This window comes from Seriola aureovittata, chromosome 4, assembly GCF_021018895.1.
Source record: "Seriola aureovittata isolate HTS-2021-v1 ecotype China chromosome 4, ASM2101889v1, whole genome shotgun sequence".
NCBI lineage: Eukaryota > Metazoa > Chordata > Actinopteri > Carangiformes > Carangidae > Seriola > Seriola aureovittata.
Window position 1 is genome coordinate 25,863,560 of NC_079367.1, and position 15,346 is coordinate 25,878,905.

The 15,346-nt window shown below is 40.3% G+C and overlaps 2 protein-coding genes across 2 annotated transcripts; both read left to right on the plus strand.

Annotated features, from left to right (window-relative positions):
• Positions 1 to 381: 381 nt before the first annotated feature.
• opa3 (outer mitochondrial membrane lipid metabolism regulator OPA3) lies at positions 382 to 2,344 on the plus strand. The gene is made up of 2 exons (XM_056374362.1): positions 382 to 563; positions 1,400 to 2,344. Exons 1-2 carry the CDS (start codon positions 422 to 424, stop codon positions 1,726 to 1,728), a joined length of 471 nt encoding a protein of 156 aa, XP_056230337.1. The 5' UTR covers positions 382 to 421; the 3' UTR covers positions 1,729 to 2,344.
• A 182-nt stretch (positions 2,345 to 2,526) lies between these two features.
• hnrnpul1 (heterogeneous nuclear ribonucleoprotein U-like 1) lies at positions 2,527 to 15,281 on the plus strand. Its single transcript, XM_056373439.1, has 16 exons — positions 2,527 to 2,618; positions 3,117 to 3,397; positions 3,872 to 4,213; positions 5,513 to 5,726; positions 5,893 to 5,966; positions 6,792 to 6,931; positions 7,493 to 7,592; positions 7,708 to 7,820; positions 8,028 to 8,294; positions 8,989 to 9,111; positions 9,203 to 9,331; positions 11,860 to 12,028; positions 12,789 to 13,052; positions 13,276 to 13,421; positions 13,530 to 13,766; positions 14,350 to 15,281. The coding sequence occupies exons 2-16, from the start codon at positions 3,151 to 3,153 to the stop codon at positions 14,464 to 14,466; spliced, it is 2,682 nt and encodes an 893-aa protein (XP_056229414.1). The 5' UTR covers positions 2,527 to 2,618; positions 3,117 to 3,150; the 3' UTR covers positions 14,467 to 15,281.
• The last annotated feature ends 65 nt before the right edge of the window (positions 15,282 to 15,346 follow it).

The window sequence follows — 15,346 nt, forward strand, 5'->3', positions numbered from 1 at the left end:
AAAGTTTTTTAAGTTGTATTCTGTTGTTGTTAGAGCTGATTCAAGGGGGATCTCATGTCAATTTCTGTGCCAGATAGGGCCCTTTAGAAAAAGTATCAGTATGTTCTGTCATTCTGATTCATGCTGGTGTTGTCCAAGTCAGACTACGAGCATAAAATACAATCAGAGGCCATAGATATCCATTATATGTACTATAAGGTTATGTTTTTGCTACGTCACGGATTATTATTTATTTATCTTTTTTCTTTTCGGATTGCGACATTTACCTAGGTCGACCAGATCCAAGTGAACCACAAATGGGCGGGTTTGTTAATCATTTAACCCTTAACCTTAACGTCAATCATTTAACGTAAAAAAACCCCAACGTCATCGCGTAAGCTATACGTGCTCCACCCCACACTGGTGAAGCGTTTCCGCCAAGATGGTTGTTGGTGCCTTCCCTATCGCCAAGCTCCTGTACCTCGGAGTGAGGCAGATGAGCAAGCCTGTAGCGAATCGGATAAAAGCGGGAGCCCGGAGAAGCGAGTTCTTCAAAACTTACATATGTCTACCGCCGGCACAGCGTAAGTAACCGAGCTAACGGCTACTAATGACCGCTAGATTTCAGTGTCAGACACCCGGACGGTGGATAGGGCGGGGATCGCTACAACATCCAATGGGATTGCATCAGTCAAGACCGCTTACCCAATCACTTTCACCGGTTTATCTGGTCGACCAATAGCAGCCAGGGACACTCAAAGAGGGAGGGTCTTGTTTGTCATTGAACAGGTTACAGAGTGAAGCCTTTGCTTTTATTAGGACAGGACAGGACAATTATCTGAATGTTTTTTTTTCCCCAGGTCCCGTTCAGGTTATAATATCAGATGGAAATGTCTTAGATCAGGCACCGTGCTCTGTTATTTAGACATTTATAAGTGGTTCAAAACACTGATGAAATGGCAGGTAAAGTAATGTTAAATATACTATATGTGCTGTACTGTACCAGAAAACTTTTCTACTAGGACTTCACAAGAAAAACCTACCTAGCTCGAAGTATTAACTATTTAATTTCATAACATTTACACCAGTCACACAAAATGATACACAGCAATGTAAACAAAGAATAAGACATTAAAAAGAAAGTGAAAGTGTGAATGAAAACCTGAGTCTTGCAAACAAACGTGCTTGAGAAATTTGTTGTGCTATAAACTCACTACAAATTTGTCTTGTGAATCCTACAGGGCAGTTAGTGCTGCATTTACATTCACAATACGTACTGCAACCTATGTGAACACAACTATCTCTGATCACAAATGCATTCTCATGTGTATCATCTGGCACATTGTGAGCAAGATCCAAATCTTATATTGAAAGCCTAATTTTCATGTGCTTGTGTACTATGTGCTCATTGTGTTCACAGTTTACCACTGGATTGAGATGAGAGCAAAGATGCGGGTAATGGGCTTTCGGGGTTCCACCATTAAGCCACTGAATGAGGACGCAGCTGCAGAGCTGGGCGCAGAGTTGCTGGGAGAGGCAATCATCTTCCTCATAGGTGGTGGATGTATGGTGCTGGAGTACAGCAGGCAGGCCTCTAACTCCCGCCGCAAAGAGGAAGAGCTGAATGAGACCATCACAAGCCTACAGACTGAACTAGCAGAACTAACACTAACCACAGAGACTCTAGAAGCTCGGTTGAAAGAGGTCAACAGGCTAGTGCTGTCCTTTCCTGCTCCCACCAATAAGTGATTAAATAAGTTCTTTGCTATATGGCATGGTATTGTTTGTTGATCAGTGTGTGATGGAATAAGAGTGCACCAACATAGTGCTGCCATATGACCACCCTGCTTCACGCACCCTAAACCCATAAAGTAGGGTGGAAGAGGTGGACTTGAGCATATCAAAGCGCTGTACATTTGGGTGGTATCATGAGCTCATGTTTTGAGCAACTAGTTGTAAAGGGGGATTGCTATGATATTCATAGTGAATTTCTGTGTTTCATCTCACATGTCCATTACAAGACTTGACTATATATGAACACAGGGTTAGACCCTAAAGTTAATATATTTGATAACAGCTACAGCATATTACTTTTTATTTCAGTGATCCTCATGGACCATAATCACTTAGGAAATGCATATTTTCATGCTTGATCGGCTTCAGTTATGAGTAAGTCTAGATTATATAATGCAACTCAAAAACATCAGGTCACAACAGTGGATTGTTTTTGACAATATCTGCCCATGCAGTTTCACAGACATGTCACATTGTATTTACACTGTGTATCCCTTTGCTGGTACTTGTATATTGGATGTGATGGCAATTGTAAAAGGAAGGTGTAAAATAAAATTGTATGCTGTCTGTTGATGGAGTTTGTGTCACATTGCACACAAATTAAGATCACCCCACTCTCATCACTTCATGTGAGCTAACAACAAACCATATGAAATCCCGTTTCAGCTGATGGCAGTAGCTATGTTTATGACACTACATTACCCAGCATGCCTTCAACGTAAACACTACACTACTTCCTACTTTGAACTGTTCCAAACGTCCGGTTAGAGTTTCGGACGCTAGAGGGCGGAAGCAACCCTTTCAATCTTTACCACTGCTGACCCGCGCAACTAGCGTGAGAAGAGGTAGGCCTCAATCTTATTTTTAAACTTATTTTGCATCATAACTATCTTACAAACTGAACAAACAATGCATGGACTACATAACTTCCATGCAGAAATTGAGTAACGATTGCAGCTAGAATATTCTGGGAGTTAAAGTTACTTGTCCTGCATCATTTGGCGGGACGTTAGCTACCGTTACGCTAAGAAGGTTACCAGCGTTAGCCACATAGCGAGAACCAGAAGCTAATAACATTCATAACAAATATTCTAGTGATAGTTTGGTCTTGCAAATAGTTAAACAGACGAGGGTTAGTCATAAACCTCGGCTTGCATGGTTTATAGATCTGTAGTGGAACAATGTATAATGCTGCACTGTAAATCCACCGCTGCTAGCCTTGCTAACCAGCTAATGTAGGCTGTTTGGCTGAGACTGCCGCGCAACAGATATCGATTTGAAACTTAGCAAGAGGCAGTGTTGTTAGCCGTACTTGACAATTTTCTACTTCTCTGTTTTCTCAGTAAACAAATCTAGACGAAAAGCATCTGAAACAAAATGAGTGTTGACGTGAAGAAACTGAAAGTGAACGAATTAAAAGAAGAGCTCCAGCGCCGCGGCCTGGACACCAGGGGCCTAAAGGCAGACTTGGTGGAGAGATTGAAAGCCGCTCTGGAGGCAGAAGCTGAGGCGGATGCTACAGAGCCGGGGGAGCAGGAGCAGGAGGAGGAGTACAGCCAGGACCAAAAAGACAATGAAGAAGATGAGGATGATGGAGATGGAGAGGATGCCCAAGTGAGACAAGGTGTTGATTCAGTTTCTTTAGATATTTTTCTCTCCCATCAGACATTGACTTTGATTATATGTGTGATAGTAAAACTAAGCAGTCCGTTGTCTTTACCCTTATTTAAATTATAAATTAAACATTATACAATAATTGGCAGACCTTGCATTTTATGTGTAATTTTATGTGTGCACATTTTATACACACACTAAGCTGCATCGGACCAATATTTTAGATTTAAATTCTTTTTACTGACTTGTGACAAAGTTAACTTAAGAACCACATTTTGTAACCATTCATAGAACTCACATTAAACAATTGTTCACTTCACAGGTATTTAAGTATTTAATTAATTTGAATAGGTCAAAATGCACTTGCAGTTAATGATAAGGTTATAGTGATAAGTTCCACAATAGTGCATTGAGTTTATACGTTTCTGTTTTTATGCATGTAAGGGAAAACTAAAAGTTTTGAATCTCCCCTTTTCATTTTCAGAAGCTGATGATTATGGCGATGATGATGGGAATGGGGATGGTGATGGTGATGGTGATGGTGATGGTGACGGTGATGGTGACGGTGATGGTGATGGTGACGGTGATGGTGAAGGGGAAGGTGAAGGTGATCTCCCTGAAGAAGAAGACGAGGGCAGAGATTCAGGCGGTTACTATGAGGAGGAGGAGCCAGAGGGCGAGCCTTACGAAAGTCAACCCACTTCAGACTCGGGTCACAGCATGCCTGACTTCACAGCAGATGTTGATATACCCAAATCTGATACGATGCCCGAGGAACAGAATAAGCCTGTGCTGGAGCCAGAGGAGAAAGTTGAGAGCAGACAAGGTGATTTTCAGTAGTTTATCAGCTAAAGGTGCAATATGAAACCCTATCATGTCCTGTAGTCAAAGTGTTTTGTCTACAGGTGCATTTTGTGGATTTGTAAATTCCAAAAACTTATGACTTTTATTATTATTTATATATTATTTTACAAAATAAGATGGTTTGATTTGATCTTTACTTCGTTACTGTAACCTCATAGAGCAAGTTGGAGTTGGTGTGCAGTTTGCTTTGCTGCTACCTTCTTCTCCTGAGTCATTAAGATGTATATTAACAATCTCAGACTTAACAGACAGCTTCTTAGAAATCCAAACTAAACCAAGAATAACAGTACAGTTAAAACAGCTAAGACTTTCCAAATTAAACTGCTTTCACGTGTAGTTCTGCAAAGGAATTTAACAAACTTAAGGTCTGTTAAATCAAAGAACCTACACATAGTCTTCTCATCCATGTGTTTTCACTCATTTCTCCCGATTAGATTTATTTTTAATTAGTTTTAGTTTGTAACATCCCTTGATATGGAATAACTTACACCTTCATCATTCTTATGAGTACATATAGTTAGGTGATGTCACGTCATTCATAGCATTGCTCGACATAACTTCATCATAACTGTCTTTCAGTGCGGAGTTCTAGACCTCTAGCAGTATTACGTAGTTGTTTTCCCTATGAGTGGGTCCCTGTTTTGTTTCTCGTGCATGTGCACCAGGATGCATATGTGGCACAGGTGACACAACACACAGCCCCATTAATCATGGCACACCATTCCATGATCAGCAGTTGGTGCTAACACGCCAAGACATGCTGCAGTGCACCAGCAAAGGCAGGGGAGAAAACTGCGAGCTAGTGAACATGGATGTAAACAAACATAACTATATTTAAATGAAACATAGCTTTTGTCTGTTTATAAGAAAACTCCATAGGGCCCCTTGTGAGTGTCTGTCTGCAGAGTCATAGATGCTCATATTATCTCACAACTTAAGCAATACTGCTATGATTCATCATGGAAATGAGCAGAGGTTACAGGGACGTAATGTAAAAAGGGAAATAAACCAGGAACACGACATGGCCAAAGGTTAAGCACATTTTCAAATTTTTGTGATGCTGTCAAAGAAGTCTCCATTCAACTGTAGTTAGTGGTGGTTTTTATGTCGTGTCTAGCCCAAGGCACAGAAACATCTCTCCACTACACTGTTATCACAATGACTTATTGCAGATATGCTCTTTTTGATGACCTACTTATTACTGCTTGACAGTTGTAACACTGAACATGTAGCTCACTGTTTTTGTACTTTTATCATTTAGAAATAAAAGTGGAGGTCAAAATGGAAGATGACGCTGAGGCTGCTGAAGACAGACAGCTGGATATTCACAAGACAGAACAGCAGAGTGAGCAAGATGGCGCAGGTCAGGCTGAGCAAGTCAAAGTGGAAGCTGACAGGGCTGGGCACTACAGCCGTAAGAGACCATATGAGGAGAATAGAGGCTACGGCTATTATGAACACCGTGAGGACAAGAGGTATGCTCATCATAAATTGTGATATTTTGCATTTAGGCTTCCATCTGGTGTTCCAAATAAGCACAACATGACAACACACTAACTGTACAATAAGTGAAATGCATGTCATTGTCAATGTAAGTCACCGTAAATGCTGTTAACCTCTTACCTCCCTTATATTGTACAGATCCCGCACACCGCAACCCCCTGCTGAAGATGAAGAAGAGAACATAGATGACACTCTTGTCACAATTGATACATGTAAGTAAGAGGATAAAATAGATCTCTGCCCAAGTACAGATGACTTGCGAAAAATGTAGTCACAGCTGTTAAGAATTGCCGTCCCAGCTGGAGCCCTCTAGCTGTGTCCTGACTGCCTTCTATTCCTCAAGCATTTGCCTTCACAATTTAATTTCAGTTTAGTTCTTTAGATTCCAATTCACTTATTAATATCATCATACAATAATAACATTTCTCCAAAGGTCAGGTCCATGACTATCAAATATTTTCCACGACGACCTAAAATCAATCAATCATGACCTCTGTTTAGTTGGCGAATCAACTGACCACAGTGTTTTGTATTTAGACAAGCCATGGGTTGTGTGCAACCTGTAATGATAGTAAACATTCTGTTTACACCATTTATCAGAGGAAGAGAAGGGAAATCAGGAATGGTCTTGCGTCTCACAACTCCTTAACAACAGCTGTAGACAGATGCTTTTACCCCAACATGCTCCAAAACCTCCAGTGCCCCTTCTACTAGTGTATTGCCAGACATCTGCTTTAGAGATATCTCTTTTGAACATGTTTGCACATTTTACAATCACATCAGTACATGGAAAGTATCACACAGATGTTTAAGGCTGCAGTTTAGGCACTGCAAGCACTGACTTTAGAAAGAAAGAAGCATATTGTAAAGAAGCATTTTAGTGTCAAAGCTTGTTCAAGTAACTACTTGCCCCATACAGTCACATAGTTAAGACTGTAGCAATGCATATTTATGTCACGTTTTGCATTTAAAATTATGCATATGTGGTGCCAGTTTTTACAAACATACATTTACTATCTGTTTTGGCTTCTTTTCAGACAACTGTGATCTGCACTTCAAAGTGTCCCGGGATCGCTACAGTGGTTATCCATTGACCATTGAAGGCTTTGCTTACCTGTGGGCTGGCGCACGAGCTACACATGGTGTCACCCAGGGTCGCGTGTGTTATGAGATGAAGGTAATATACACAGCATGTCATAGAATCTTGTTCTAATGGAGAGTTTCCTCTGGTGAAACACCGAGCAACTTTAAAGAATCCTTTTCTGTATACTATGTCTACACATTACATAGTGGATCCTGATACATGAGACAGGCTCTATGTTGTTATTTTTGAAACAGTGTATGAGCAATTTGTTTGTTTCTACTATTAACATACAGTATCTTTACATTTAAGTTTCACATTACTCTTTAGGCCTTAAAACTGATGTCTATGCAAACACCATATGTGAACTATTGGAGACTAGCAAGGTTGGGAAGACTTTCAAACAATATAGGCCATCATCCTTATACAGATGAACCAAGAAAGGAGATAATATCCCACACTGTCTAACAATGAACTCAGTTTTAACACCCTGTTATTTTACACAATTATGGAAATTTTACTTGTTAAAAAAACTCAACTGCATTAAAGCTTGTTAGCTACCTACTAGTGTTATGACTTGTTCCTTTTTAGCACTAAATATTAGATGAAAGTCTTCTCAAGGCCTGATTTTGAACTGACTTGTCTTCCATTCTTCAGATCAACGAGGAAATTCCAGTAAAGCACCTGCCCAGTAGTGAGCCAGATCCCCATGTGGTCAGAATTGGATGGTCCCTCAACTATTGCGGCACTCAGCTTGGTGAGAGGAGCAACTGTCTGAAAAATCAAGATGTTTTGCGTGGATGAATTTTTGTTGAAACAGAGAACTGTGGTCTTAGATAGAAACAAATGCATTTCATGTTGTCATGTTGTAGGCGAGGAGGCCTTCTCCTTTGGATACGGAGGAACAGGAAAGAAATCAGCGGACTGTAAGTTTGCAGACTTCGGGGAGAAGTTTGGTGAAAACGACGTCATCGGCTGTTACATTGTAAGTTTTGGCAACAGTGATTCAATTACTTCATCTTCTTTTAATATAGCATCATATATGGATAATATGGAATCAATTTGATTAATTCATAATTGATTTTGTGGTTTTAACAAATATGTGTGCTTGTTTTTGTCCATGTAGTTGACAGTATACTATTAACAAGTTAAACTTAAGATGCTACTTTGTGCCTCATGACTGTTATTTCAGGACTTTGACAGTGGTGATGAGGTGGAGATAGCCTACTCTAAGAATGGTGTGCCGTTGGGAGTGGCTTTCCGGACAACCAAGGAGGCTTTGGCAGGCCGTGCCCTGTTCCCTCATGTGCTGGTGAAGAATTGTGCTGTTGAGTTCAACTTTGGACAGAAGCGGGAGCCTTACTTCCCCCCACCAGAGGGATACACATACATCCACAATCTAGGGATGGAGGACAAGATCAGAGGCACGAAAGGACCTGCCAGCAAATCTGAATGCGAGGTAGAGCAGCATTGAAATTAAATGTTTATGGCCTTTTTTGCCCACAAAAAATTGATACAGATAATTGGCACATATTCTATAAAACTTATATTCCCCTTTTTTTAGTTTGGTTTTTATAATATTAATCATAGAAAATATAATCAGAATTTTGTTTTGGCACAGAAAAATACCATAATGTTAGTTGGAATACATCTCAGTAAACTGATCTTAAAGGAGCCATTTGTAAGGTTTACTGTTGCTACATAGCCAACATTAGCATTAACAGCCATTAACTTACCAATCTAGATGAACTGCAAGTTCTTTTCTCCTTTTCTCGCCAAGAGCTGTCTCCAGCGGTGGAAAGCAACACCAATCTACTAAAGCTAGACGCTAACCAGCTGGTCCGACAGGACTGTCTTGTGACTTTCCAATACCAGGTCAATGTAGCTTCCAGTCTGCCCTGAAGAAGTAGTGCTGCACGGCGTATTATTACCTCTTACACTGTAAATCTGATGCACACTGAAGCTCTTGGCAAGACTGGAAAGTAAACACCTGTTCATAGCGCCATCAATCACAACATTTAGATTTGCAGATTTAGATTTAAAGAGATTAAATAAATGTTAGATCACACACATTTGTGATTGATTGTAATGGGAACTGGACTTATGAAGCAAAAATTGATGCAGAGTTAATTATCTATGTTAATGTGTTGAAGATCTTGATGATGGTTGGCCTGCCTGCCTGTGGAAAGACTACTTGGGCCATAAAGCACGCAGAGACTAACCCTGAGAAGAAATACAACATCCTGGGCACAAATGCCATCATGGACAAGATGAAGGTTGGTTTTGACCACCACTCCCAAACAAAACAAACATACACAAAAGGGTTTACAGTCCATAATTTTTGTCTTGTGACTGTTCGTTCTGCAGGTGATGGGTCTGCGTCGCCAGAGGAACTACGCTGGGCGCTGGGATCTTCTGATACAGCAGGCCACCCAGTGTCTGAATAGGCTGATTGAGATTGCTGCCCGCAAGAGACGCAACTACATCCTCGACCAGGTACTGCCCTCCCACCCACACTCTGCCTTGATTATCGCCACAGTCAGTCAATGTGCCCTGATGATCACTCTCTCTAATGGACTATTTATTTATCTTTCAGGGTGGCTCTGTGTATTATAGAGTAGAAGAAGCATTGTTCACCCTCTTGTCACTTGCTTGTCATGCATTGTTAAAGAAAATGATTAATGGCTCTCATAAGTGACAGAATATTTCATGTTTTCATTCCTCAGTATATTTGCACTTGCTATTTCTTGTCATAATACAGTATTGTTTGTCTTGTGAATTCAACAATGTACAAGTAAACCATGACTATGTAAAGATGTTGAGAAACAAGTAAGCTCTGACTGGTGAGTAAGAAAAACACCTTCTGTTGCTAATTTAATAAGACAGAGTTGATAGCTTTTTTAAAAGCTATTTTTAAGTGAGATACATGGAACTTTTGAGTGTGTTTTTTAATAAATTGACCCTGAAGGTAAGTAATGACTAACAGGATTTAGATTTTCAGATCCTTGTGCTCAGCAAAAGTGAGAAAAGGTAGGTGGGTCTGGCAGTGGACTGTGGCTTTTCAGTGGATACTGTGAGTATGTGCAGGTAGGTTATATCTGTCTGTTGTTGTCTTGAGTGGGACTAGAATCCGTATGAAGATGAGGTAAGTCGAGGTAAGTTTGGAGGGACCCGTCAGAATAGGAAGTTGTTTTTGATGTGGCATGCTTTTGTAGTGTATCAGATTGATTGTGGCATAATGGCAGTTCAGAGAGGGAGAATATTCTGTTGAATTGAAGAATTGCTTGGTTTGGTTTTATTTGTAGATGTTGTTAATGATAATGTTGTATCAAAGATGGCTGTAGAGTTTGGTGGTAGGGTGCAACATTGGGAATCAAATTAAATGTATGCAATATTTTTTGAAGTTCTTTGTAATGTTGGTATACCTTTTAAGGTGTTAAACAAGGTAAACGAGTCTCACTGTTAAATTGTCAGATGCTGTTAGTGACTGAATTTGTAAAACTTTTGTAAAACCATTTCCATGATATTTGGAGAAATCATTTAATATCCTTATTATTCCGATGTTGTCAAATAAATATTGGTGTGACATTAGCATAACACTACACTAAGAATGAATAGTGTTCTAGTGTCTCGTTGGTCAGTGTAGAAACCGCTGGTTACTGTTGAGTGAACAGCTATCGTTTCATTGTAGGTGGTACTTTTGTTGTTTTTCCATTCAGAAGCTTTGCTGTTGTGTGGTAAAGTGTATATAACTGCTGGTGACAGCACATCCTCTGTTTGAATAACATGACGCAGCATGATGCTCACTTTATTCTTATCTGCATGTGTGTAGATCTGCAGCAGTTTGAAATCTGAACTTAACCTCTAAATTAGCATAAGAAAGGGTTTATCATTAAGATCAAGTTCTGAAGTGGAAGCAGTTGCAGATTTAAAAACACTCACTGATGTGTTAAGTGTTTTGAGTCCATATATCAATTTCTTAAAGTGAAGTTCGGATGTGTCAGTGAACATGTACAGTTCACGATATGCTGGATTAGTTGGTACTTTGAAGTGTGGTTAAGCTTTGCAAATAGCAGCAGTGATAGAACAAGATGTTGGAGTTTATGCATAAATTCCACTTCATGTAATTTTATGGAGGAAGTTTGTCTAACACGATGAAGCATATCATGGAGCATAGTATAAGAATGCAGCACTTTAAATGTTCCCAGTTTTCATAATGCTACAAAATGGCTAATAGTAAAAGTAGACTAAATCAAGTATGGCATGGCAAGGTAAACAGAATCTATTTTCTTTATTTCAACATGTAACCAACAATAATCATGAAAAACCTTTTCATTTATGAGAAATGGCATTTAAGTTTGTGTGTAGTGTTTTTTGTTTTCACCATATATATAAAATATACATTTATATTTTCCTTACCCAAATAGTCAGCGTATAAAGAGTAACCGTAATGTGTAGGTACTGCAGGACACCTTTGGAAAACATTGCATGTTGTATCTAACTTTGCATTTACATTGTTTGTTTTGTTCTGCAGGGGCAGAATAGCTTGGGTCATAGTTTGTGATGTAGCATTTGGACAAAAGGCACACCTCATACGTTGGCAATTGCTCACAGTATCAGTATCAAGTAATAACTACAACATTTTTTCAAACATGTTCACAATACAGCAAATTGTCCCAGCTTGCAGAGATAATTGAATAAGCTACTAGGTAAATATCAGTTTTTATGATTGAATGGTCAAAACTCACTTGTCTAATATGTATAGTCAGTTTAGATGTTCTTGGGGTCCCTCTATGTCCATAATTGCCATTTATCAGCAGTCACTTGGTACCTGGATGCACAGACAGAGGTAAGTCTGTGGAGTGACGAGAGGCCTCTAGCACTTGAGTAAAAACGTAGACTGACATCCAAGCCAAACCTCTCTCACTTCATTATTGCAGGGTTCCAGCTTCCTTCCAGTGGAAAGCCATTACAAGTAAACAATAACAAACAAGCTTCTACTTCTTTCTTGTCACCATTGCTAGACAAATGTATATGGATCAGCAAGGAGACGAAAAATGCGTCCTTTTGAAGGTTTTCAACGCAAGGCTATTGTAATTTGTCCCACGGACGAGGATTTAAAAGAACGAACATTAAAGCAAACCAATGAGCAGGGGAAGGATGTGCCCGATCATGCTGTTTTAGAAATGAAAGGTAGGAATGCTGTGGAAACAACAAATAAAACACCAGATCTACTTTTTACTTTTTCTATGTGTTGTCTCTAAAATCAAACTTGGAAGATTCCCCCTACCCCCTTCCCCTATCATAGCCTTTGGCCAGATATCAGACTTGGACATTTTTAAACAGTCCACATGAATTTGATTCTTCCTTATTTTTGCCCTCTATCTGCCACTTGCCATTCAGCTTACTTCTAATGCACTGCAAACTGAGACTTGGGCCTTGTTGAGGTCATGTAATCGTAGAGCCATTATTGCACAATTGGCTTCCCGGAAAATGATATTTCCAAATGGCAAGCTTACAAGCAGTCACATGCTCAAGTTGTTGGAAGTTAATTTGTAATAGCATTACATCAACTTACCTTGGTCTGCAGTGCTGTTTCCTCTTCTCACCAACCTTCTAGTTGTCCTTTTTGTCCCCCTCCCCACCTCTACTGAAGTCTCCTCCCTTCCCTGTGTCTGCTTAAACAAATGTTTCCTCCATGTTCCTCTGGAGGTTATGTTTGTTCCCTTTACCCTGCCCTCTGCTTTCATCTATCTGCTCTTAGTTTCTCAATGATTTCCACTGCCTCTGTATGGTAGTAATTATTTTTCATTTTGTTTTCCGGTGGTGTGGCTGCTCTGGTCTTCACTACAACCCCCTACCCCTCTCTCTCTCCGTCTCTCCATCCATCTCTTGCTGGATGGGCTGTCTCTCTCTTCTCCTCCTCCTGTGGTCACCTCTGTCAATCTTCAAGCCAACTTTACTATCCCCGAGGCTTGCGACTTCCTGGAGGCGGTGACGTTCGCTGAGCTGCAGCGAGATGAGGCTGAAAAGCTGTTAAAGCAATACAATGAAGAGGGCCGCAAGGCTGGCCCGCCCCCTGAGAAACGCTTTGACAACAGGCAGGCTGGGTTCCGCGGCCGCGGCGGCGGTAGCTTCCAGCGTTATGATAACCGTGATGGGTCCCGTGGTGGCTACCAAAACCGCAGTGGAGATGGTGGCAGTGGATACAGAGGAGGTGAGTGAGGCAGTTGGCATACCTCATACCATGTTTGTTCTTGATCACTTAAAGCAATAGTATGTTGGTTACATTCAAGTCACATGGCTACATGTCTTTGTCCTGTAAGATGAGTGTTGAAGGTTCTTTAACAACAGGTAAGGCTGTAACTGGGGCGTGTGTGTTGGTATACACTGAACCTATGTGTATTACTGTTGCAAGATAATGTCTATTTATTTGGCAGGCTACAACCGTGGCAGCTATAATCAGAATCGTTGGGGCAACAGTTACCGTGATGGAGGTTCTGATGCACGCGGTGGGTATAACCGCAACCAACAGTCGGGAGGAAGCTATAATCGCCCAGCCCCTTACAAGGGAGGATACAGCCAGGTACTGGGCATCACCTTTATGTGTAAAATTTGAGCAATGTTAAAATTAAACAACCTAATTTTAATTTTAAACTAATCTATCCTCATGAATGTTTTGCTTATTCACCAGGGCTACGGCCAGAGCTACAATCAAGGGTACAACCAAGGCAGCTACAACCAGAATTACTACAGCAACTACAGTCAGTACCCAGGATACAGCCAGAGCTACAGCCAGACACCTACCACTGCACAGACCTACAACCACCACCAGCAGCAGCCGCAGCAGCAGCAGCAGCAGCCACAGCCACAGCAGCAGCAACAGCAGCAGCAGCAGCAACAGCAGAGCTACAACCAGCAATATCAGCAGGTAGTTGAAGAGTAATGACAGCCAACCCAAATGGGATGATGGAGTGAGTGATGGGGCCGTCAGAGGGTACAGCTCTGCGCTAAGCTAGGTCAAAAGGATCCTCAGTTGACTTGCCAACACTATGGACAGTGACACAGAACCAAACCCGCCATTTTGTGTTGTGTTTTAAAAAATAAAATAAAAAAAACCAAGGCAGTGACCGTGGTCAGCATGAATTCAGTGCAGTTACAATAGATCATATTTTTTTTATTTTATTTTATTTATTTTTCACTGTAGAAAAATGTATCAAAACTGCTGCACCTTTCTAATTTATATCCTGTATGCTCTCGTTTAATTTTCTGATTGTCACATTTGACACAAGACGAATGGGGAGTCGAAATCTACGCACGCTTTCTTCAAACCTTTTGAAGCCACCTTAAAGTTTTAAGTCTGCAGGAGTTTAATGTTTCATGCTCATAAGATTTAGGGTGGAGTATTCTTTCTGCTGAAAATGACCTGCTGCGTTGCACAAAATAGAAATGCAGTGACAGTTCGCTTAAAAAAAAAATGTTAACATGTTTTTCTTTCTGTTTCTCCCCTCCAGTATGCTCAGCAGTGGCAGCAGTACTACCAGAACCAGAACCAGTGGAACCAGTACTACAGCCAGTACGGCAGCTACCCTGGACAGGGCAACCAAGGCTCATCTTCTGGTTCCCAGTAGCTTTGCCCTACATCTGTACCTGCATCCACCTGTGTCCTAAACACCTCTGACCTCTGCAGAAAATCGATTTTTGTACAGTTCCACCTTATGTCATCAACCATAACTGTCTCTGTCTGGTTTAACATCGTATCCTTTATTCCTCACCAATCAATGTACACCTAAACTGTATACAGTTTGATGTCTTTTCATTTTTTTTTTTTTTACTGAATGAAGTCTTACTCTAAGCAGTGACTGTGAGGTGGTAGATGATAGGTATCAAAACATTTAATGAATGTTATCATTATGCATTGAATGTGGATGTCTGTTGAACTGCAAACTCCACATTTCCTACAGATTGAGGAGGTATTTGTATATTTCTAGGATGCATAGTGTGAAGAAGAGACCGGGCGGGAAAAATACAGCAAAGCCTGATTAATTTTGCGTGTTTCGAGAAGCTTAACAAAGAACAAAATGCATGCTTTTTACCTTCATTACCCTCTTTCATCTCGCTTTTTATTTTTCAGTTACCGAATGAGAACGTTTTATTTACTCTGATAGAATTTGAACATTATGGAACATTTTTTTTATAGGTGTTGATAATGTAGTATTTAAGCGTTAATCCAGTCTTTGAAAAGAATATTTTGCCACTCTTGTTGAGTAGTTGTATGTGCAGTTTTTTTTTTATCACATTGTGATGGCTGTTCATTGAGTCCAGTAGTTAAATCCTGTTCTTTCAAACCCATTTTTTTCTACCTGAAAATGAAAATCTGATTATGACCAGTTACCCAAGCTGTGTTCTTGTCTTTATACAATAAATGCAATTGTATACGCCTGTAGCGGTTAATATGATCCTTTTTTCAAGCATAATACATACTGCATGATTTATCATTGTTGGAGTATT